Raw genomic sequence first — 25,218 nt, forward strand, 5'->3', positions numbered from 1 at the left:
GTTACGTACACGGCAGGGGCGGGGCTACGGGGAGGCGGGGCTGCGGCTACAGACACTGCGGGGCGGGGCCATGGAAAGGCGGGGCTGGGGTTTGTACACTGTAGGGGCGGGGCTATGGGAAGGCGGGGCTGCGGTTACAGACACTGCAGGGGCGGAGCCATGGAAAGGCGGGGCTGGGGTTTGTACACTGTAGGGGCGGGGCGATGGGGAGAGGCGGGACTGAGGTTTTGTACACTGCAGTGGCCGGGCAATGGACACTGAGGAGGCGGGGCGACTGGGCCTGCACACTGCAGGGGCGGGGCCGAGGCTGGGTGCACTACAGGAGTAGGGTCCACCGGGTGTGGGATCCCGCGGTAGCTTTGGCCAGGAGAGTGGTGAGGAACCCGAGTAAGCTCAAAGTACTTTCGGGGCTATGAGTTTGTCACCATTCCTCGGCTGAAACAAAAATCGTCCAGAATCTTGTGAAAATCATACGTCTCCCCTTCGCAGTCCGGCGCCTGTCTTCAGCCTCCAGAATTCTGGCTTTCACTATTCTTGCAACTTATATCAAAGTTTGTAAAAGTGGCTGCTGAGAATCATCCTCCTTGGCCTTCACGCCGAGGCTGACCAAGAGCAGAGACTGGAGGCTGCTGCGTCAGGCTACATGGAATTCTACAAAGTTTTAAATTTGACCGGCAGTTGCTATAGTGTTCCTCGACACTATTTGTGGGCAAATGCCACCCACATATGTCTTTGGTATCCCTCATAGAAACCTTGAGCACAAACCTTCCTGTAGTGGGAATGAAAACTGATTTTATTAACATTCTTAGGGGTCAGAATATGGCAAAACCTAGAGTGTTCCAAGCTCTTTACAAATATTAACTATAATACTTATATCAGGAGATACTCTTACACCTATTTATAGATGAAGACACTGGAGCACAGAGAGGCTAAGCGACTGGACAAAAGTCACACAGCCACCACATGACAGAGCCGAGATTCAAACTCAGAATAGCTGAGGCCAGTGTCATTGCAACTTAAATTATGGTACATTTCAGCCTTGGTAAAACAGAATTGGATGTGTTCTGTGATGAGATATAGTTAATCAAAGCCTTCGGAGTTCCAAAGTCATCTGCATTAAGGGAACTGGAATCACAAACAGCTCTCAGGAGGAGGTTCCAGAAAGTATGGCACTAAAACCACTGTCTCTTTCTCACACCCTTCCCGGGTAAGCTTCTGGATGGTTACACAGACTCAGTCCCTTCTCAACCTTCTGCCACCTAATTTCTACTCCTCCCATTCTGCAGTGACCTTTGTATGGTCAGGGGACAATACTAAGTGGGGTTGAGGGACCCCATTTAGGTGCCCTACAAGTTTCCTCTGGCTCCTTGGCAGTTTGTCTTTCTTGGGCCTCCACCCCCAACCCACAAACAACCACTGGTCTGCTTTCTGTCACTATGAGTTAGTTTTCATATTCTAAAGATTCCTGAAAATGAAATCATACAGAATTACTTCTTTTGTTTGGCTTTTTCCCCCTTGCATAATAATGTTAACCATGGTGTTGGGGATATGACAAAACCAGCTTTACCATAGGCTAACGGGTACAAAGAAGAGTTTGGTTCCTGTGGCATCTCATCAATGTTGTGAAAAAAATGCCATTGAATGAAATGACATTATTTGAGGACTTGCTGCGCATTCTGCTCAACTTTGCTGTGAACCTAAAACTGCTTTGAAAATGTCTATGGAAAAAAAAAAAAAGAGCCCTGGCTGGTGTGGCTCAGTGGACTGAGTGCTGGCCTGTGAACCAAAGGGTCACTGGTTGGATTCCCAGTCGGGGCACATGTCTGGGTTGCAGGCCATGTCCCCAGTTGGAGGCATGTGAGAAGCAACCAATGGATGAATCTTTCACACATCGATGTTTCTCCCTTCCTCTCTCTAAAAAAAGAAATTTTAAAAATCTTTTAAAAAAGAAAAAGAATAGAAAAAATATGGCCTGAAATATTGCAAAACACCACAAGGTGACACTATTTCCCTCAGAATGTTTGATGCACAGCCCACAGACCCGCAGAGGGAAGCAGTGGGGATTCTGGGACAGCCCGTCCAGTTTTTCATGAGGTTCAGAGTGCTTCACAATACCGTCACAGACCTGCCCCGGGGGTGAGCTTTCGATAGATGTTCTACAATGTAGGTTTATTGCTCTGCACATATGTTGAGGCCAACAGATCGGGCAACCGCTGCCAATAAAAAGATTGTTATTCTCAGTTCCCAAGAGGAGGGGGCCCAGGAAGTGAGAGGAAAACATGTTTGAGCCTTCATTTCAGTTTCCATAGTGAGAAACAGGCAAGGTAGTGTAAGCAGGCTTAGGGTCGGCTAGTTTGCATTTTGGAAGGCTCTGGGGGTCTAGGAGCTGTCCCTGGCTGTCTGGTGCCTGACTGTGGGGTGATTTGGGCATAGAGATGGTGGCCTGGAGTGTGAGACCCTAATGAAGGAGATGGTTGGGGGACGGGCTCTGGATTGGCTGGTTTGCATGCAAAAGTCACGCTTGCAGGTGAGTCCTCTGCTGTCTCCAGGAATTGGCCTCCAGATGTCAAACCTTCATGGACTATGGTGGTCTATAGCTATGTTCTCACCATCTCACTCGAAGTCAGAAGCAGAAGCAGGAAAAGTCTTCTCTCCCAGTTCTGGCCACCAGATCACCCCAAGGGAGTTTTGATTTCTGCCTGAAGAATAAATTGTCCACCCTAAGGTGATAGGAAAATACCTAATTCTTTCTTTTTTTTTTAAGATTTTATTTTTATTTATTTATCTTTACAGGGGAAGGAGAGAGGGAGAGAAACATCAATGTATGGTTGCCTTTCATGCGTCCCCTGCTGGAAGTTGGCCTGCAGGGAACTGGCCTGCAACCCAGGCATGTGCCCTGACTGGGAATCGAACTGCGGTCCTCTGGTTCGCAGGCCTGTGCTCAATCCACTGAGCTACACCAGCCAGGGCCTAATTGTTTCTATAAACCCAACAGGAAACAGTATTTCAATAGCCACAGATCTTTTTGTTCATTTCCTAACTGGGAAAAAGTAAGACATATGTGGGCTTCGTTAAACCATTCCTGTCTACCCACACACGATCTTAGGGTGGCTCCCAGAGAGAAGACCTGTATGGTGTGGGTGGCAGAAGGATCCTGATGCTATCATTCACTCACACGGGCACCTGGAGAGGAACAGGACAGAGGGTACCTGGGACACAGGGCTGGTCACCAGCAGACCCAGCCGTGGAGTGTCCTGAGGTTACTCCAGGGCCTGGGACATCCGAGGCAGGTGGCCATGGAGGCTGGCTTGGAGGTATCATGTTATATTCACACGATCCACAATGAGGCATTGCTTGTGGGAGAGGCCCCACCCCCCTCCCCGAGCCAGCAATAATCCTTCCCTCTAATCTGCTTCATTAAGTGGACACCAGGGCCAGGTCAGAGGAGAGGGGTCAGGTAGGCCACTGAATCACGTAACCAACACTGGCCCTGATCAGTGTGGGTCAGTGGGTTGGGATCCCTCCTGCAAAGTGAAAGGTCACCGGTTGGATTCCCAGTCAGGACATATGCCTGGGGTGTGGGTTCAGTCCTTGGGCTGGGTGCCTAAAAGAGGCAACCAATTGATGTTTCTGTCTCACAGTGATGTTTCTCTCCCTTACTTTTTCCCTCTCTTCTCTTCTCTCTAAATATAAATAAATACCTGGCTGGAGTGGCTCAGTGGATTGAGCATCAGCCTTGGAACCCAAGGGTCGCTGGTTGAATTCCCACTCAGGGCACATGCCTGGGTTGCAGGCCAGGTCCCCTAGTAGGGGGCGCAAGAGTGGCAACTACACATTGATGTTTCCCTCTCTTTCTCCCTCCCTTCCCCCTCTCTAAAAATAAATAAATAAAATCTTTTAAAAGCACAAAACCTAAACATTATTTTGCCACCCCCGGCTTTGGCTACTTCTACCTTCCCTAGCTTTCCCCCAAGGCTGTCTCTCAACCCAGACTATGGTGGCAGGAAGAGAGACACAGCCTGAAACTGTACAGCCCCCAACACTATGATGACACCACTCAGTACAGACTCTGCGTGTACTGCGTGCATAACATCGAAAACCATTGTTTGGGGGAAGGCAAGGAGGAGCCTGGGACGACGATCGTCTGGGAATCGGAGGAAGAATTTCAACAGTTTGCCTCTCTCCTTCATCTTTTGAATCTAACTGCCGTGAGGGACTACGGAACACAGCGCAATCCTCTTAGGCCGGGTCGGTCTGCACCTCAGGTCTAATCCCAGGCCCTCCCTCTCCCTGCAGATCTGTAGTCATTCCAGAGGGCAGCGAGTCAGCCTCCAGGTGTCCAGGTGTCCACGTGTCGCAGACACAGCCCCAGAGCAGCGCGGCCCAGTGGGGACAGCTTGCGTCTCGGGCTCTCGACCAGCCCAGATGGTGGAGAGAGGAGCCGGGTCGTGGTTCTACAGCTGTGAGTCCGCGGCACAGAGAGAGAAGAAGAAGAGGCGCAGGCAGCTCGCGGAAATACCCGGGACTTACAAAGAGAAGATACTGAGGGAATTCAACGTGAGCGGGGTGCTCTCACCATTGGTGTACGAGGGCGTGTTCTCTTTGACCGAGTACCACGAGGTCATGTCCGGGGGCTGCTACCGGAAGAGAGTGGAGTCTTTTCTTGGGAAGTTTTGCTGCAAGGGTCCGAAGGCTTTCTGTGCTTTTTGCTCTCATCTGGAGGAATTCTGCCCTTACCTGCTCACCTGCTTCTTTCTTTATTACCAAGGTAAGAACCTATTTGGCTCTGTAAAGTACTAAGCTTCCGGGAGGGAAGTAGTAAGCTTACTTCCTTGAGTAGTAAGCTTCCTGATCAAATATCTGGTGTCCCAGCTGCAGTAATAATGAGCTTCCACACAGAGTGGATTTTTATTTTAAGAAAAACATCCAAGGCTTCGTTCTAAAAACCTCATGACACGGAAGTAAATGTCGGGCCCTGGCTGGGTAGCTTGGTTGGTTAGAGCATCATCCCAATACACCAAGGTTGTGGGTTCGATCCCCGGCCAGGGCACATACACAAAGCCATCAATGAATGCATCAATAAGTGGAATGACACATTGATATTTCTCTCTCTCTCCCTTCTCTCTCTCTAAAAATCAATCAATAAAAAATTAATGTTCTAAAAAAAAGGAAGAGGTGTTGCTGACGCCAAATAAAACCTCACGTAACCCCCAAGACAAGCTCGGGGACAATTTTAGTTATGATCACAGTTCCTCAGAAGGTTAAGAGCTGCCACGTGACCCAGCAACTCCACTCCTGGGGATACACCCAAAAGAGGTGAAAACGTATGCCCCCCCAAAAAACCTGAGAAAGTGTTCATGATTGCATAATTCACACCTAAGAGCCAACAAGTAGAAACCAGCCAGATGCACATCAATCAATGAGTGGGTAAACAAAATGAGGTCTGTCCATACACTGGAACATTATTCAGCCATAGAAAGAAATGGAGCCCTGGCTGGTGTAACTCAGTGGATTGAGTGCTCGCCTGCAAACCAAAGGGTCGCCGGTTCGATTCCCAGTCAGGACACCTGCCTGGGTTGCGGGCCAGGTCCCCAATAGAAGGCATGCGAGAGGCAACCACACAGTGATGTTTCTCTCCTTCTCTTTCCCCCTCCCTTCCCATTTCTCTAAAAATAAATAAATAAAACCTTTTAAAAAAGAAAAAAAAGAGGAATGGAGACCAGATACCTGCTATGGCATGGATGAACCTTGAAAACCTTATGCGAAAAGAGAAGCCAGTCACAAAAATGCTACGTGTGGTATGATTCCCTTCCTGTGAAATGTCCAGAATGGATGAATCCATGGAGACAGGAAGTAGATTAGTGGCTGCCAAGGGCCGGAAGTAGGGGAATGGGGTCCAGTGGCCTGAAATCAGACAGCATGATTGGTGAGCATGTCTATGGTTCGACTGAAAACCACCAAACTGTATTACGTCCAAAGGATGAATTTTATGATATGTGCATTATATAGAACACATATGTGCATCGTATATATGTCTGCATTATATAGAGTAAAGCTGCTATTTTAAAATATCAGCCCAGAAGCCTTCTCAGCTGTTTCTCTTCTCCTGGCCTTCCAAAGAGAGCGCCGTAATGAATATCCCAATTTCCCTAGCTCCTTCCTTCCAGAGAGAAGGGGTTCTTTGCCGCCAAGAGAAGGTTTGGGTTGGCCAGTATAATGAAGACATGAGGAGTGGGGGGGAGGGGAGGGGCCGAGAAAAGCTATGCAGAGCTGGACATGGGGGAGGGTTTGGGGGAAGTGACAGCAGCAGAGGTTCTGGGACAGCCGTGGGAGGGTTGGGGACAGAGGCAAAAGAAGGGGATCCCTGTCTGTGATGCCGCCACCTGCGTACATGGGTGCCCACTCCAGTCTGTGAGAATGCAGGAAACAGTCTGAGCTCTTCAGAAGCTGTGTTTGGTTGTTGGTCTCCATGTGGCCACAACATTTCTCCGAGACTAAACCAGAAGGACCCTCGCTTTCCACTGGTTACCTATATTTTAGATTTGTTTCAATGGAAAAACTATCCTGGGTTTTTAGGGGAGTTGTGAATTACAGTCTTATCAAAGACCTTCTCACACTGCAACCCCATAATGCTCGGTAAAATGGTCCATCCACTGAAAAAGTCAAATAGGTGAAAATTCATATTTGTAAGAGGCTTCTTTCTAAAAAAAAATCCCTTTTAAAATGTATTTATTGACTTTAGAGATGGAGGGAAGGAGAGGACTAATTGATCTGTTATTCCAGTTATTGATGCATTCATTGGTTGCTTCTTGCCCTGACCAGGGATCGAACCCGCAACCTTGGTGTATTGGGACGATGCTCCAATCAACTGAGCTACCCAGCCAGGGCATGAGCCAATGGATATTTGTCTTGATAAATATGAACTGAATAATTTTCATCCTTCTATATACAAGTTGGAATAACCAAATCTCCAGCAACATTTAACTTGATAGAAGAAGGGGGGAGACGAGGCAGCTCAGGCAAGCTTCTTGCCAGAACTGTGACGTCTGTTTATATTGTAATGCAGAGCAAACACACAGGACCTTACAAGATGTGTCCGCCGCAAAAGGAAAAGCGGGAGCTGGCACTGAGCCCGAACCTAGCGGTGCCCCTAGGACTGAAGGTCAAGGTCAAGAACGAGGTCTTCTGTTATTTACCAAGTACGTGAACAATCTGTGTGTTGCCCCAGTTTTCCTTTCTGCTGTTTCCCTCCCCTCGTGGTTCTAGGCTCACTGTGTCCTCTGGCCAGATACCGTATCTTCTAAGTCGTGCCCAAACCAGTGGTGACTTCTTGGCTTGTCTCACGGTGTACGAAGAATGGTCCTTGGACAGCGGCCTTTTGTCACAGGCAGTTCATGCCGTTGAAGTGTGTGCCTGACTGTGCTAGCCTTTGTTCTTTGTCGGAGCCCCAAACAGGCACATTTAAAGTGTCTCAGATAACTGTGTGCGTCAGTAGTGAAATTGAAAAATCTGGCTAGGGATAACGACTGTGCTGCGCTCCCCGTCCTGTGGCAGCATGTTCTGGAGTTGCCCAGATAGGAGTGGCCTTTGCCCGCTTTTTTGTCTCCCGAAGTACATGTTTTATGAGCTAAAATAAACCTTGAACTACGCTGGCAAGTGTGGCATAGGTGGTTGGAGCATCACCCATAAACCAAAAGGTCACTGGTTTGATTCCCAATCAGGGCACATGCCTGGGTTACGGGTTTGATCCCCAGTCAGGGCACATATGAGAGGCAACCGATCGATGTTTCTCTCTCTTCCTCCCTTCCCCTCTCTCTAAAATTCACAAGCATGTCCTCCAGTGAGGGAAAGAAAACCCCAAATCTTGAACTATGGTAGCCTTTGTGGCCATTTCTTTCAGGTACAGACTAACAGGAAGGATTTGAATAAACCAAGAACTCAAAACAATCATCCAAATGGTTCCCACTCCATTCAATGTCCTCCCACCTCTGAAAGGCATGAAAAATGTACACCATCCATTCTCTTTAATTTGCTTATGGTTTGCTTCTAAGTAAGTCACAATAATTAGGAAGTATAATAGAAAAGTGTATGGCCAACAGTTAGTGTTTTTCATTAGTGTGCATGATTGATTTTGCCATTTCTCAGGCTTATTAATATGAATATGTACTTGGGGCCCATTATCAGAGTCTATTCACTCAGAAAATCCTTGGCCTGCTGTCTGTCCTTTTTCTGGCTGCATGTACAGCCACGGAGTCTCAGGGCGAAGCTCCCAGAGGTCCCTGAGCCTGGCCTGGGTGGCCTTGGGTTCCCGAGCTGACAGGTGGCCCTGCAGAGGAGGCCCATCCTCTGGCTGGGGCTGGGTTGGTGGCTGGGAGTGAGTCCTCTGCATGGAGAGTGTGCTGTTCCACAACCCCTTGTTCAGCTGGCTGGGGTCGGGTCCCCGTTGGTCACAGACCTTCCCAGGACAGGACTTGACACAGCAAAGAGTCCATTTCCGTTTCTTCTCCCCTTCTCCTCGTTGTTCTCAGTGAGGAGAAAGGGACACCTTCTCTCGTGTTCAATAATTCATATCACTATACGGAATAAATTATATGGCCATAGTACAGATGAAGGTTTTCTTTATTTTGTTATTTAAGATTTTATTTATTTTCAGGGAGAGAGGAAGAGAAGGAGCAAGAGAGGGACAGAAACATTGATGTGAGAGAGAAACATCCACCAGTTGCCTCTCACACATGCCCCACTGGGACCAAACCTGCACCCAAGGCCTGTGCCCCAACCGGAAATCGAACGTGCGACCTTTCACCTTGCAGGAGGATGCCCAACCCACTGAGCCACACCAGTCAGGGCTGAAAGTTTTTTTAAAAGATTTGTTAATTCAGTAATCAAAATAGAATAGATACTCTGTGAATTTTTAAAAAATAATTTCTGACCTAGACGTTATGGCATTTGACAGATTAAATTGTTAGGTTTATCTGTGCCAAGTCAATCAATGTCACTTTTAGCAAACAATACTTGGCCCTGGCTGGGCAGCTCTATTGGTTAGAGTGTCGTCCTGATACACCATAGTTGCAGGTTCAGTTCCCGGTCAGGGCACATACAAGAATCAACCAATGACCCTGGTTGGTGTGGCTCAGAGGATTGAGCGCCAGCCTGCCAACCAAATGGTCGCTGGTTCGATTCCCAGTCAGGGCACATGCCTGGGTTGCAGACCAGGTCCCCAGGCTGGGGCATGCAAGAGGCAATCAATGGATGTAACTCTTGCACATCAGTGTTTCTCTGCTTCTCTTTCTCCTTTCCTTCTCTTGCTCTAAAAATAAATAAATAAATAAATTTTTAAGAGACTCAACCAATGAATGCATAAGTAAATGCATTCATTTACTTATTCATTTGGAACAGCAAATCGATGTTTCTCTTCTCCCTTTCTCTCTCTCTTTCTCCCCTTCCTCTCTATCTAAAAATTGAAATTTTAGAAAAATGATACTCAAAACGAGAAAAAAGACTCACACTGAATATTGTCTATGTTTAAGCTAGAGTCAGACTGGTAAGTCTGAAAATGTGCTTACCATGAAAAATATTGGTAAACTGAGTGTAAATGCCTTTTTACGTCTGTCATTGCTCTAAAAATCCCCAAATTACCTGTTACATTCTCAACTTTGCCCTCTAGCCATCATAGAAGAAATGGTCCCCCTGAAAAATGATTTTCTCCACCCTTCATTAATCTCATTAAATGAAGATAACTGTGTTCCAACACCGCCTATCAAGTTCAAAGTGTTTGTTTTTCCAGGTTGCATGTACTGGAAGAAATATGTGAACTATAACTGTTCAGAATAAGAGAAAACAAGGCAGCACTCAATATTCTATGATATAACCCCAAACACACTGCTGTAATTATTTTGGAAAACATAAGCACAGTTCTAGTTCAATATCCTGAAACGCCACTTATCAACAATCCGTTGCTGAGAGCTAGGAACATTCAAAAATGTAATATGAGCGCACATGAGCTCCTAATACTTTCTTTTCCTATCATAACTCACTTTATCAAACAAATTGTGAGTGATAAATGATACCTTTCTCCTTTTGCCCTTCGGTAGTGCACACGCACAGCGTGTGTGATTGAGGTGGCGTTGCCATTTCCAGGCTAAGATAAGCCACAATCCTCACTTAATGCAAAGATGGAGATCCATCACCCCTGGATGGTACTCTGAAGAGGTTACGAAATGGCACATTATTTGAACTTGACAATGATTGTTTTTCTTCAAGGAATACATCACCATTAATGCATTCTCGCCACTCCCTTGAACGCTGCTGACGCTTCTCCTAACTTGAATCTGTTCAATCACCCTGTTCAGCCTTCCATTCAGAACAAAATTGCCTATGGAAAGCTCTCTAGGTTCGATGGGACAGGAGCTTCTGAGAGGTGACATTAATTCTCCACTTGCTTTCAGAGTTACCTTCACGCTTAATATCCTAAAGGAATGCAAATAATGGTTTTTCATGGCCAACGGAGCAATTAAAAGGACATACAAAAAACCCGTTAACAAAAACCCCAACTTTGCCCCCTTTCGTGACACAGGCAGTTAATAGCTGAAGCTGTTGTTTATTTCCATTGCTAAGTCTTGCATGAGGAGAATGTTTTGGGGAGATAGGGCGAATTCAAGGGTGGGGCCATCTTTATCTCAGGGCTTCCAGAGGCCCGGCTCTGCTGAATGCCCCGTCTAATCAGAGCAGTGCAGTTTCTGGCAGCTTCTCCAGGGCGCATTCGTACTGGCTGTCACCCAGGAGAACGCCACGTTAAAATAAAATGAAAACGTGGTTTCCCTTCAGAGAGCATTTGAGGGCAGCTTCCCTCTCTGCTGCCAGATTTTTCCAGCTTCCAGCATTTGAGGCCAGCTTCACTCTCTGCTGCTAAATTTCATTGGGGGAAAAAAGTTGCACGCCCTCGTGCATAAAGGTCACTCGTGCTGATGCGTAGCTAGAGTTTCTCTCTCATTGGCGGTCAGTTGGTAGGAATGGTGATTGCCTGCGTCAGCTCCGCTTCCAGTAACTTCCTTAGAACTGATGTTTCCCCTACAACCATCCCAGCATTTGAATGATTTACACGAGGTTAGAGAGCACAAATAATAAATATAGAATCTCTAAAGAATCATATATTTATAATCTACTAAAGGAAATACATTGAATTGGTAAAACGATGTTAAATAACTAAAAAGTAGAAGTTTATACCTTTAAAAAAACATTTGTTTATCTTTAGAGAGAGGGGAAGGAAGGGAGAAAGAAAAGCACAGAAACATCAACGTGCAAGATACATCTTTCAGTTGCCTCTCATGCGCCCCCTACTGGGGACCTGGCCCAAAACCCTGGCATGTGCCCTGACTGGGAATCGAACTGGTGACCTTCCAGTTCACAGGCTGGAGCTCAAGCCACTGAGCCACACCAGCCAGGGCTATACATTTTAAAATATTTCTATCATAAAAGAACACATCCCAGTTACAAACGTTTAGTTTAGTACCTTGAAAAGGAATTCTTGGTACATATATATATATATATGTCTTAGTCTATTGAGGCTGTTAAAACAAAATACCATAAATGGGCTGCTGCTTTATGAACAGCACACATTTATTTTTCACTGTTCTGGAAGATAAGAAGTCCAAGATCATAGTGCTGGACTTGGTGTCTGGTGAGACCTGCTACCTAGTTCATGGATGGCTGTCTTTGCTCTGTGTCCTTGTTACAGAACCGATGGGGGATGCTGAACAATATAAAAGACCCCCCTTTTTCTCCAGGGGTTCCTCCCCACCTTCTGAATTCATTTTGCCTGCCTCCTGAGGAAAGACATCTCTTAATACCAGAGATCAGTGAAAAGGAAAGGAATTTATTATTTATTTGAAATAATACAAACTAAAGTTCTCCCCAAATGTGCACACAGTCCTCCTGGCACCTTCCACATGGCAACAGGGAGCACTTCCAAAGCCTTCTGGTCTTGACTCTCACCAAAGCCACGTGGTCCCCAAAAGAGAGACCCCAAATGGCTGCCGTGGCTCCGTTTAAACCCCAGCACCAGTTTTCTTCCGCAGCCTCGTTTCTGGCTCCTCCCACAATTGGCCACAGATGGCAGCATTCTGGACAGGTGTGGCCTTGTGGTGTGGAGCCGATCATCTCCAAGCTCTTCTGGACCCCGTTACAAATCCCTATTTGGGGCCCCCTCTTGGCTGCACCCTGTTACATCCTCACCGGACAGAAAGGTCACTGGTCCCATCCTGAGCCCCCCAGCCTCGGACCTAAGCTCCTTCCAAAGACCCCACCTTCCAATCCCATCACAAGGGGTTAGGGTTTCAAGACACGGATTCTGGGGGACACACATTCAGACCATAGGACTATACATATATTAAAGAATTTATAATTAAATGAATATATATTAAATTAAAGAATACGGCCCATTATTAATAAGGAAATAGTCCATTGTTTTCTACATAAAAATGTTGAGCGTGTGTTTACCGAGTGCCACCGGTGCTAAGTGTCGTGAGGAATGCAAAGCAAAAAGATGGTTTCTACGCTCAAGAACACATATCCACACATCCTCGCTGAAGAAACAAAGCATGGACCCAGCAAGTGTGATCAGCACAAGGCCGCGAAGCACTAGCTGGCAGAGTGGAAGTCAGCAAGGCTGAGGGGCTTGGATAAAAGTAAGCTCTCTGTGAGCCAGCACAGAGAAGGCTTCCTGGAAGAGAAATGATGGTTCTCGCCCAGGCTGTGGACTGGAAGCAGGTGGTGCCTGGGCCCACCCCCTAGAGATTCTGGCCCCGCCCCCAAGGATTCTGAGTTAGCCAATCGGGATGCTCCCCAAGTGACTCGATGACGAGCCACTGCCTACAGGACTGGCAGAAGGTTTGAGAATCAAACTTGAACCAGAGTGTAAATCCACCACATCACGTAGTTTAGTTCTGCTGACATTCTTCTCATGAGAATAGCCTACCAGGACATTCTCATTGAAGGAAACAGCAGGTTGATTTACCTGCTGGGACAGGGTCCTCATCTTCTTGGTCCTGTTCTGAGTCGCGCTGCTAAATCGTGAGTGGAACTCACACAGGTTTAGAGGAATAGAAGGGGGCGTGCGAGAGGCAACCAGTGGATGTTTCTCTCTCACACTGATGTTTCTGTCCTTTCTCTCTTCCTCCCCCTGTCTCTAAAACCAAATAAAAGAGCCCTGGCTGATGTGGCTCAGTGGCTTGAGTGCTGGCTGGGGAACCAAAAGGTCACTGGTTCGATTCTCAGTTCGGGCATATGCCTGGGTTGTGGGCCAGATACCTGATTAGGGAGGTGTGAGAGGCAACCAATCAATGTTTCTCTCCCTCCCTCTCTCCCTCCTTTTCCTTCTCTCTAAAAAAATAAATGGAATATTTTTTAAATAATAAATAAATACAGTCTTTAAAAAAAGATTTTATTTATTCATCTTTAGAGGGGGAAGAAAAGGAAAGGAGAGAGGGAGAGAAACATCAATGTATGGTTGGTTGCCTCTCGTGCATTCCCTGCTGGGAACTGGCCCGCAACCCAGGCATGTGCCCTGACTGGGAATCAAACCTCAATCTCTTGGTTCGCAGGCCTGTGCTCAGTCCGCTGAGCTACACCAGCCAGGGTTAAATAAATAAAGTCTTAAAAAAAAGAATAATGTAATAAGCCCCTGTACACCAATTACCAGCTTCAGTAATTGCCAACAGTCTGCCATTTCTGCTTCTATAATGCAGCCCATTCCCTGACCTTCATTCAGTCATTCATCTTTTTTGGTTTTACTGGAGGTAAAAATTATATATATCGAGATGACAGAATTGATTGTATGATGTCAACAAGTGCATATGCTTAGGGAACGCACCTACTCCGAATCTCTTCCCAGCGATCCTTCACCATCCGGAGGCAACTAATACGATTTTTTTTCACCCTAGATGAATTTTGCCTGTTCTAAAATGTCATCGAAATGAACCACACAGTATTCACACTTTAGAGTCCAGATTCCTTTGCCTCATGTATTGTCTGTGAGGTTCATCCATTCAATAAACATTTAAAATTATTTATTTATTTATTTATTTCTATCCTCACTCAAGGACATTTTTTCATTGCTTTTAGAGAGAGAGGAGGGAAGGGAGAGCGAGAGTGAGAGACATCAATCTGTTGCCTCTCATACACGCTTGGCCTGGGAATCGAACCTGCAACCTTTCAGTTACAGGACAATGCTCCAGCCAACTGAGCCACACTGGCCAGGGCCCATTGCATAAATATTTTCCAAGGGAAAGAATTCTGGACTAGAAATCGGTGGGAGCAGAGGGCTCATGATGGGGAGAAGGTTGGGCAGGCAGATGGGCTTCCATCACGGGCACTCCTTGGAAGCCAGTAAAAGGGTGTTTTACTCTCTTTTCCGGGCTCCGAGTCCACTGCCTCCTCCACCACTGCTGAGAGGGGCTGCAAACCGATTCTCCATTGCCATGCCACATCCCCTCCCCCTGCTTTTTCATGAGTCATCCCTGCGCCTGTTGCCAGACTCCACTTGGAGCTCATGCAGTCATATCTCCCTTTGAAGAACTGGCACGCTCACAGTCCCAGTTCTTCACTCACAGTCCCACGCCCCCTGGAAAGATGGGAACAACCAGCTCAAAACTTGGCACTGGCCTTTCAGAGATTGTGTCCAACCCAGCCTGGGCCCCAAAGTGGTTGCTTAGGACCTGCCCTTGAATGGCTGGGAGAGGGAATCGAACTGTCCTGCAGGGCTGCTGAGGCCGTTTGGATTTGCATGGGTGCAATCCAAGGTCAGGAACACTGCAAACCCACCATCAAATGCAGTGGTGAAGAAGGGTCTGCGGGCCAGGCCAGGAGGAGAAACCCAACAGTCAGGCTCTGGGACTGGAATCCAGGTCAGGGTCGTGGAAGAATGTAGTCTGGACTCAAGCCAAGTTCTGGAACAGAGAAAGTCCAAGGAAGAAGAACAGGGAGAGTGTTTTCTTCCAGCAAGAAGCTGGGGCAGGGGGAGCCGGGAGGGCCAGGTGTCCAGCAGGGACAGAGTACCTGGAGGCGTATACTGAGTGACTTCTTCCTCCCTAAAAAGCCCATTACCTCTCCCAAATTCCAGAAGAGCATAAAGTTCAGGGCCTTGGAAAGGGTGGGAGAACTTGCAGGTGCTTTATTACATAATTGATAGGTTCAGAGATAACTCCAAGTGTTGGATTATGGCCGGATGAGTTCTTCATGGCCGCATAATAAATTACCTCAAACCTCACTTACCGCAACACATTATCTGGCATCATCTGTGGATCAGGAATCCAGGCACGGTTTAGCTTGGTTATCCAGCGCAACGTCTCTCAAAAGGCTGCAACCGAGCGGTCGGGCAGGGCTGCAGTCTCATCTGAAGGTTTGACGGGGGCAGGATCCACTGTTCAGCTCACTCATGAGGCCGTGGGTGGGACTCAGTTCCTTGTGAGAGGTGAGAAGGCGGGTCTTGACTCCTCGCTGGCAGGTGATTGGAGGCTGCCCCCAGTTTCTTGCCATGTGGGTGTCCTCAGCTTGCTTTAATCAGAAAAAAACATGGGAGTCTACAGCCATACCACCCTGAATGCGCCCGATCTCGTCTGATCTCGGAAGCTAAGCAGGGTCGGGCCTGGTTAGTACTTGGATGGGAGAAAAAAACATGGAAGACGACTCACAGGCAAGCATGTATAAAAAAAGGCGGGGTCTCGGTCTTTTGTAACCTAATCGCAGAAGTGACGTCCCATTACCTTTGCTTTATTTTATTCATTCATGTCAAGTCTTTGGGACCAGCTGTATACACAGAGGGAGGGGACCACACAAGGGTATACCAGGAGGTGGGGTCGTCGGGGGCCGTGTGGGAAGCTATCACACTAGGGGAGTGGAAGAGAGGGAGCAGCACAGACCACAATAGCAGAGTCAGGGCAGACAGTGGAGCTGTATTCCCAGTGAGCATGAGGAACCGCATCCAGAGTGGTGAGAACCCGCAGTCATTCGAGGCTCGGGAGAGCTCGGGAGACAGGGCAGGCTGGAGACCTTGGCTAGGAAGTGTCCCACTGTCACCACGGGAGGACCTGTGTACTTACTGTCATTGAACACCAATGGCTCTGCCTTCTGGACAGCCAGGTCTGTCCCTGAGCACTCCAGGGGACCCCTTTTGGGAGTGTCCGCTTTTCGGCCGTTTCCTCTGGATTCACAGAGAACAGACTGAGGAAACTGACCTTGTCCATGATGTTGAACCACAACAGCAAAGAAGCCACTTAGAGATATTTACGTATTTTTTGAGGGGGAATAAATCCCAGAAATTGTTTCGCCTTGATTGCGGATGTAACTTCTCTTGCAATGGTCTCTGCCTGTTTTGGACAAGGCCGTACTGTCTGCCCCTCTGTCTCACTGACCTCTCGTGGGAACCCAGTGTTTGGAAAGGCTGTTTCAAAAAGGGCCGCTATTCCAACCATGCAGTGTCACCATCACTGCTGTGGCTTTAAACAACCGTTTTATCAGATAAGATCAAAGCCTTCAAGATAGATTTTAGCTCCGTCTGCTCTGTTTCCAGCCCAGCCAATCCCTGCGTCCCTGGAGGAGGCCTTCTCTTTATGGCATTGTGATTTGCATCTTATCTGACTCTCCTGATCCTTTGGTCCCAGCCCGTGTCTCCTCGAGCCGTGGGCACGCGAAGCCCTCACGCCGTCTCCCAGTGCCTTGTTTCCCTGGGCCCTTCTTCCACAACCCTTCTTATCGCCGTGTCCTTGGCCTGCACGTGGGGCCTCTGGTCACTGTCCCAACTGTCCCTCACTGACCGATCCTCACCCACCCGTCCCCTCTGGTGTCCCTGCCCAGATGCTCAGCCCTGATGAGATCTTGTCTGTGTTCCTTTTCCTTCTGTGTGTGGAAGCAGAGGGCCCTGGTCTCCTCCCTGATGCCTTGCGGCCATTGTGGTGTTGACTTCCCTCAGCACTTTAAAATTTCTTTTTTTAAATTTTTTATTAACTTTAGAGAGAGAGGGAGGGAGAAAGAGAGGGAGAGAAACATCAATGTGTGGTTGCCTCTTGTGTGCCCGCCCCCCAGTGGGGACCTGGCCCACAACCCAGGTGTGCACCCTGACTGGGAATCGAACCAGTGACCCTTTGGTTTGCAGGCCGGTGCTCAATCCACTGCGCCATGAAAGCCAGGGTCCCTTGACACTTTTAAAATGGATATTTCCACCCTCTTTGGCCTTTAATATTGACTTGAAATCTTTGGCTAGTCATATGTCTAATCATAGGTGCCACTAACTGAAGATGCATTTGCTCTACAAAGTAAATATGATCATCTCCATGTTCTGGCAGAGGACATTGAAGTTCAAAACTATACAGCTGGTAAAGGTCAGAGTTGGGGCCCAGACCCAGGCCGTGTGCTCCTTCAACCCACGGTGCCCAGCGGTATCTCCTCCATCCATTCACGAGACACGGTGCTCTCCAAGTCTTCGGGTTCCCCACAAGAACTGGGGATGTTGCTCCAGGGTAGAAAACAAAGTAATGTGTGCAAACTCCTGACAGACACATGCATTCCTGCCACCGTTTATTTACTTATTTTAATTTTTATTTATCGAGCTCTAGAGAGAGGAAAGGAGAGAAAGACGGGAAGGGGGAGACACTGATTTGTTGCTCTACTTATTGATGCCCTCATTGGTAGGTTCTTGTATGTGCCCTGGCCAAGGATCGAACCCGAAACCTTGACGTATTAGAACAACACTCTACCCCACTGAGCTACCTGGCCAGGGTCACAGTTGATTAATTATTGACACATTTCAGTGGATAAAAGGGGTTAACTTGTATTTTGTAAAACCTTTTGATGAAAAGGTGATATTTCTAGTGACAGTGCATGTCCCTATCAAATATAAATGCTAAAAATGGTCTATTTCTGGTGGCTTCAGTCTGGCTCTGTGCCATTAAATATCTACATCAAATGAAGCACCACACTGTCTTTAGGTTTATTCAGTTACAAGAAGAGACTCCAGGGTGTAACACTTTCATCTATAAAAAGTACTAACTAAAAGTAACCGTTACCATGGCAACACACTGCCCGCAGTCGGAGCCTGCGAAGGCGAAGCGCTTTGGCAACGAGCCTTTATGGACTGATCAAACCCCCACGGAATGGATTCTAAGTCTGTTAATACTTGGAGTTTCATCCCTAGCTTCAAAAGTCGATCTCAGAGCTTGCCCCATATACACACAATTGTCAAATTTCAGGAGCGTCTTTGGTGAGTGAGAGATTGCTGATTTTCTCTCTGTATTTGGAGGAACGGGAAAAAATGGATTGTACACTGCATCTAGGGGAGTAAGGTCCACAAAGAGCCGTGACGATGTGGCAGACGAAGAGTGAGGGGATGTAGCGCAGTCCGTCCACGTGAAGTCACACCACGAGTCGCAGCAGTTGCACTCTGGTTCTGGCAGAGGACACGCAGAGATGGATCAGTCCGCAAGAGGCGCGCACAAGAGAGAGCCGGCGCCTGGGACCCGCGGGGAAAATGTGGGTGAGTCAGCAGCAGCGGCCGGGGAAACCAGCTTCGGAGATGGAAAGCATGGAGCTCAACCTCTCCCTCACACCGTGTGAAAAAGGCCAAGTCCTGTTGGATTTGATACCTCAATATGGAAGGTAAAACCGCGAAGCAGAAACAAAAAGGTGAGGGGAGATTTATTTGAGAGCGCAAGTAAAATGCACGTAACAAAGTTGACCGTCTTTGCCAATTTTAAGTGTACGGTGCAGTGGCGTTGAATCCATCTATAACGTTGTACAGCCACCGCGACCACGCATGTCCAGAACTGTTATCGTCTTGCAAAACTGAGACTCTGGACCCAAGAAACACTCACTCTCCATCCCCCCCCCCACCCCTCCATGAAAAAACCCGACCTACTTCTGTCTATGAATTTGACTAAGTACCTCATACAAGTGCAATCATACAGTATGTGTGCTTTTAAAAAATTAATTTTAGAGAGAGAGACAAAGAGAGAAACATCGATTTGTTGTGCCACTTATTTATGCATTTATTGGTTGTTTGTATATGCCCTGACTGGGGATCGAACCGACAACCCTGGTGCATTGAGACATCATTGCAACCACCAGAGTTCCCTGACCAGGGCCAGTATATGTCCTTTTGTGACTGGTTTCTTTCACTCAGCATAATGTTCTCAAGTTTCATCCATGTTGCAGCACATGCCAGCATTTCCTCCTTTTTCAGGGCTGCATAATATTCTGTCATAGGCACAGACCAGTGTTTGTAATGTGCTTCCCCTTTCTTTGCGTGTGGAGAGAAAATTTCTTCTAAAAAAATCTTAATATGTTTGCTCAGTTTGTTAACACTAATATGGTCGTATAAATGATATTCTTTAGCATACATAGAGTACAAAGTACAGCCAGAGAAGCCACTGATGCAGGCAGGATGCAATAATCCACTCATACTGTAGCCACTTTTGCTTCCAATGTGTTATTTGCCTGGAGATAAAAATAGATAGAGCTTTCAACCTCAGAGCAAAGAGCTGCTTATTGTGTTTACTTAATGCGTTATAATTAAAACTGTTGTGAATGCCGCAGCTTCATTTTGCAGAGCCTGAGAAAACCTTTTTTCCATTAGGTTCAAGTAGATTCACCCTTTCTGAAATCTGTCCTGTGTTTTAGGACATACAAATGAACCTCGGATTAAAATAAAAAAGGTGACCACACCCTGGTGGCAAACCTGGGCTGCTGTGGAAGCAAAAGGGTGTGTGCCACGCCCAGCATGTGTCCAAATGACACTTTCACACGCTCCGCTGAAGCTCTGTGACTAAACTTGCGACCGAGGATCTTACGGCTCACACCACCTTTTCCCTCCAGCTTTTCATTGCAGTCAGCTCCCTGACCCCTTCACCAGCTCTCCTCTGCCCATTAGGATTGAATTGTTTCTAGATGAATCGAATCATGACAAGAAAAAGAAAAAAATAATTTTCAGTGAGAAGCGGTCACTAAAAGGGTATCCATTGTACTGGTCACCAGAGTTTTGGGGATGGCAGCAGCCTTGGACATAGCTCCTCACTGTTCACCTAGGGGGCTTGACCATCAGATTCCCCACGGTTTTCTACCCTGGAAGCTGATGCACTGGCTTCACACTGACTTCTGAGGACGTGATGCAAGGTCCTGGGTGGGGTCAGAGGTCAGAGGTCAGATTGCCCTGGAGACAGCAGCCTCAGTGACCACCATAGTATCCCAGTGAGGGTCTTCCTGCCTCTTTCCTATTTTCTGACCATCCAGAGGTCCCTCAAGGGCAGCAGGGCACTCATTCTGTGTTTTGGTGGGGAATGCCTGGAGTCACAGTGGCCTGGGCTTTGGAGCAAAGTTGGGGAGAGTAACCTTGATGTGGAAACAAGCCTGTGTCTTACCAGACACGTGGCCTTGGATGAGCACACAGCCCTGCTGAGTTGTCCTTTCCTCATCTGTGCAGTGGGGCACAGGCCCTGCCTCAGAGTCACTCTCACATGAGATCTGAATGTGAGAACACTTTCCCAAGCCTAGCGTACCGTACATCAGAGAGATGATTTTACTATTATAGGCCAAAACACCTGCAGGCCACCCCAGACTTGGATTTGAAATGGCTTCCCATGTAAAATTACAGCCCCCATGTCACTGCCTCTTGACCTCACCCTAGACTGCTCAAAGTGACATCACCCCTCCACTCTATGCCTGGAAAGACAGCAATAGACCCACCTTCAGGACCGGCTTCATCCAGGAACTCCAGGTCCTTCAGGGCCATGCCTAAAACATCTGCCTCATTCTCACTTTCCCCACATAGCGGTGTCCAGAAGAAGGAAGAAAGAGTCCTTTCTATGGCCCCCTCAAAAGAAAAAGACTTTTTTCCTGGAAAGCCAGTGAACTTATTAGCTAGCTCCTTGGCCCAATTCAAACCCTCAATGGCCAGAATACCTGTATTTGAAATCATCACTTGGCTTAGTCCCAGCTATGATCCTGACCAAGTCACATCCCAGGATGTCACGGAGGGGGCAGGGATCTCCTGGTCAAAGGGAGGTTTGCTCCATTTTCTTGAATGGAATGTGGTAACCCACTGAGCTACTGTACCCACGTGCTAAGCATTCCTCTAACATGTATATCTAATCTTCGCAACCCTCTACAAGGTACGAATGGTGTTGTCTCCGCTTCCAGATCGGGCCCAGGCAGGAAAGTACTTGCTGTCACACAGCTAAGAAGTTGCTAAGGCAAAATCTGACCCCTGGTTGCCTGGATCCAGAGCCCGAGATCCTGACCACACTGTTGTCCAGCCTCCCGGCACCCTCACTGTCCCGCCCCTCAGCATACCCTTGTGAGCACCATATCCCACCCAAAGGAGCTAGTGCACATTTGTCCTCCAAAAAGATTATCCTGACATATTCTCCGATAAATAACACACGAGAGAGTGCCTGTTTCCACATCCCCACCATCACTGGGCATGGTGAATTCTTAAAATCCTGGAGTCAGCCATTTTGTTTCCATTTTTCATCTCTTGCCTATGAATGAAGTGGTATTCTTGACCTGGGTTTGTATTAGCTTTCTGCATCTTTTTTGGTGAGATGGTCACCTATTTTTTCCATTGAGTTTTTTATTCTTTTCTTTGTAACTTACAACAGCTCTTTGCTTATGAGAAACACTTAGCATGGCTCATCATGCATCACAAACATTTTGCCTCAATTTATTTTTTGTAGCTTTTATTATAGCTTTCTTTTTTTAAATATTTTATTTATTTATCTTTAGAGGGGGAGGGAAGGAGAGAGGAAGAGAAACATTAATGTATGGTTGCTTCTTGTGCATCCCCTGCTGGGAACTGGCCCCTGCTGGGAACTGGCCGGCAACCCAGGCATGTGCCCTGACTGGGAATTGAACCGCGATCGTCTGGTTCGCAGGCCCGCGCTCAGTGCACTGAGCTACACCAGCCAGGGCCTCTATAGCTTTCTTTTTCTGTGCAAAAAAAGCTTAATTTTTATGCACTTGGATCAAGCCATTTTTCATTTCAAGGACATTTTTTCATTGCTTTGAAAGAGAGGGAGAGAGATAGGGAGAAATGTGAGAGAGAAACATCAATTTGTTGTCTCCCGTAAGTGCCTGGACTGGGGATTATACACACTGCAACCGAGGATCGAACCCACCACCTAGGTATGTGCCCTGACTGGGAATCAAACCTGCAACCTTTCAGTTAAGGAACAGAACTCCAACAAACTGAGCCACACTGGCCAGGGCCCTACTTGATTTCTCAAGTCTGATGCCATCCTAGAAGCTTCTTCCCAATGAAAAAGTATAAAAAATGTTTACCTGTGTTTTTGTCTTATAAATTCTGATTGTGGAACTCTGAATTAATTTGCATGTGCTTGTGTATCTTAAGAGACAAAAATCTTACGAATCACAAACAGATCACATATATTCCAATCATACTGCATATTATCAGTTCAGATGACTCAGTCTTTTGAGATTTATCAAAAAATTGACTTGACAGCCATGGCTGGTGTAGCTCAGTGGATTGAGCACAGGCCTGTGAAGCAAACATTTGCGGGTTCGATTCCTAGTCAGGGCACATGCCTGGATTGCAGGCCAGGTCCCCAGTAGGGGGCGCATGAAAGGCAACCGCACATTGATGTTTCTTTCCCACTCTCTAAAAATAAATAAATAAGATATTTTTTAAAAATTGACTTGAATCCCCATTACATCCTTGAAGGGAAGACCAACACCCTTCCCAAGATTTGCGTGGGCTCCAGGGGCCATTCCTGATTCTGTGCCCTGGCCGAAGTCTTGATCTCCCTTGTCACCAGCCCTTACCCTGCTCTTCTCTCTGCTCCATCTGCCGCATGAGGAAGTCAGCCTGCCCTCTCTGTCTTTGGCTCCCCCAAAGTCCGCTACACAAAGCAGACCTCTCCCTAGGGTTGAGCGGAGAGGTGGAGCTTTCCTGACGCAAAACCAACTATACATGGAACGTCAGATATGCCATGTTCTTAAAGTCCTCTGATCAGCCCTGGCCGGGTGGCTCAGTTGGTTGGAGCACTGTCAGGTCCACCAAAAGGTTGTGGGTTCGTCCCCGGTCAGAGCACATACCTAGGTTGTGGGTTTGAGTCCATCCCCGGTCGGGGTGCATACAAAAGGCAAATGATTAATGTTTTTCTCTCTCTCTCTCTCAAATCAAAGCATATCCTTGGGTAAAGATATTTTTTTTCTAAAAAGTACTTTGATCAACTCATGGCGGGGTGTGGATTTTTCACTGACAAATGTCTCCAGAAGTCTTAAGCTTCTACCCAGTTTGTTCAACCACACACCCTTTTCCGCTTCCCCTCCCCCCATCTCTTCCCCTCTCTCCTGAACTTCTGTTTAGTTTTTATGCCGCGTGGTGTCACTGTTTCCTCGTGGGGGTTCCAGGACCAACCACCTCCCACTGAAGGGCTCCGCCTTCCAATCAAAATATTTTCCAAAAACAGAGAGACTGCTTGCATCATTAAACACATCCTGGCACTAGCTATTAAAATAATAAATCATTCTTTCTGCTACACTAGTGTTTGCAAGTCTTTTCAGTAATGTAATTGAATTTTTCAAATGGCTTCATAGAATTGATTAAGATAACCATAAAGCTTTCACTCTTAATTAATAATGAATGGAGTTCCTAATCAAGGGTTCTTTCATTTTAAATTAAGCCTTGCTGGGTCGTAGTGTTTCTGTAATACACTGTCTTTAAGCATACGCTGGGGATTTGTCATTCAACTCATAAGATTTCAAAATAGATCCAAGAGTGTGTATAGGTGTGTGAGAGCCAGCAGCAGCCGGCTCTTAAGAGCCATAATGCATTCGGACAGCGTGTTTGGTATCTTCCCATCCTGTCACGTCTACAAACCATGTGTCCCCTGCTGCTTCTGGTGACAAGAAGAGGAAGGCAATAAATGACTCTTGGGATGAAACTTCAAGATCGTTGCCCAAATGTGGCAGAGTCTTGGCCAGGTTGACATATGATGTCAGTAATCTAGGTGTATTAAGTGAGTTTTCGACTTGGGATATTTTCAACTGATGATGGATTTTTTGGGGTGTGACCCCGATCGTACGTCGAGGAGCAACTGGATGGGACACATTTCTCAGCCCTTGCCAGGCATCATCTCCTTAAGTCTCTACAAAGTAGCTAAGGGTGCTTTCAACACCCCTTTGCCTGCTTCTGGATAAACCATGGCTGAAATGGCAACCCTTTGATGACACGATTATTTGCGTTAGATTTTTGCATTATAAAACTACAGAATCTCTTAAATATGTTTTCTGATAGATCTGGGGCAGTGCGCCCCTTCGGGATATTTTTCTGCGAAATTACATTGAGAGAAAGAAACAGCTGTCAGGAGTGTGGAGGCTAAACCGCCAGCTTGCTGGCTCCGTGCTCTGGAAGTGACCCTGTGTCCTAGAACCCAAGGCACGTGCGCCCACACTTGAGTTCTCATTTTATTTTTTGAGGGGCAACCGAAATGCATTGTGGGAGGTGGAGCTGAGGGCAGGAGACCATCGGGCACAAACAAATTCACGTGCAAGTCACAGCAAGCATTTCAGTTGCATAGTTACAGTCAACCGTCCGGGCAATATTTAAACTATGATTAACACCCAACTTACGGTTTGGAAAGCCTGTTCTTTTCTTTTCAATATTTGCTTATTTATTTTTAGAGATGGGGTAAGGAAAGGATATAGAGAGGGAGAGAAATATTGATGTGTGAGAGAAACATCCATTGGTTGCCTCTTGTGTGCCCACAACGGGGGATGTGGGATTCGAACCAGCAACCCTCTGCTTCGCAGGCCAGCAGCCAGGGCAAAAAGCCTGTTCTTAATAGTGATTCTCTTTATCCATTACAACCACTGGATTATATATTTCTTTATTGCTTGTCCTTGGACCCTATAAAGCAGTTGTAGTGAAAGCAGTATTTGATGAATACAAAAACCAATGCATTTTATCCATAAGCTTTGTTTCATTCCAACTTCTTTGATTGTGAAGGAGAATCAAGAGGCTTATTGCCCAGGGCCGAGAGCAGCAATTGCCCTCCCTGGCTAGACACTAGGTTTCATAGCCAGGCTATCGTGAATTTGCTGCATCCTGGTAGCCACCATTCAAATGGGCTAGACCTAATTGGTAGCTTAAACCACCTCCTTCCATCAGTCTCTGCTGGACCTCGGGGCTTTCTTCAGTCTGGAAGAGGGGGGCTC

At 47.0% G+C, this 25,218-nt stretch overlaps 1 protein-coding gene across 6 annotated transcripts in view; it reads left to right on the top strand.

Annotated features, from left to right (window-relative positions):
• The first annotated feature begins 4,332 nt into the window (after positions 1-4,332).
• The window catches only part of TJP1 (tight junction protein 1), a 209,110-nt gene continuing 188,224 nt past the window's right edge, over positions 4,333-25,218 (top strand). For 5 of the 6 annotated variants that reach the window (XM_037053760.1, XM_037053761.1, XM_037053763.1 and 2 more), the window contains exons 1-2: positions 4,336-4,768; positions 7,067-7,199. In XM_037053760.1, coding sequence (XP_036909655.1) covers positions 4,426-4,768; positions 7,067-7,199 — 476 coding nt within the window. In that variant the 5' untranslated portion in view covers positions 4,336-4,425. Of the gene's footprint in view, positions 4,769-7,066; positions 7,200-25,218 lie in introns of all 6 variants that reach the window. The other variant, XM_037053769.1, reaches the window with a different exon arrangement.

Source organism: Sturnira hondurensis, unplaced genomic scaffold (genome assembly GCF_014824575.4).
Source record: "Sturnira hondurensis isolate 20B ecotype Veracruz unplaced genomic scaffold, ASM1482457v3 Scaffold0007865, whole genome shotgun sequence".
NCBI classification, from domain to species: Eukaryota; Metazoa; Chordata; class Mammalia; order Chiroptera; family Phyllostomidae; genus Sturnira; species Sturnira hondurensis.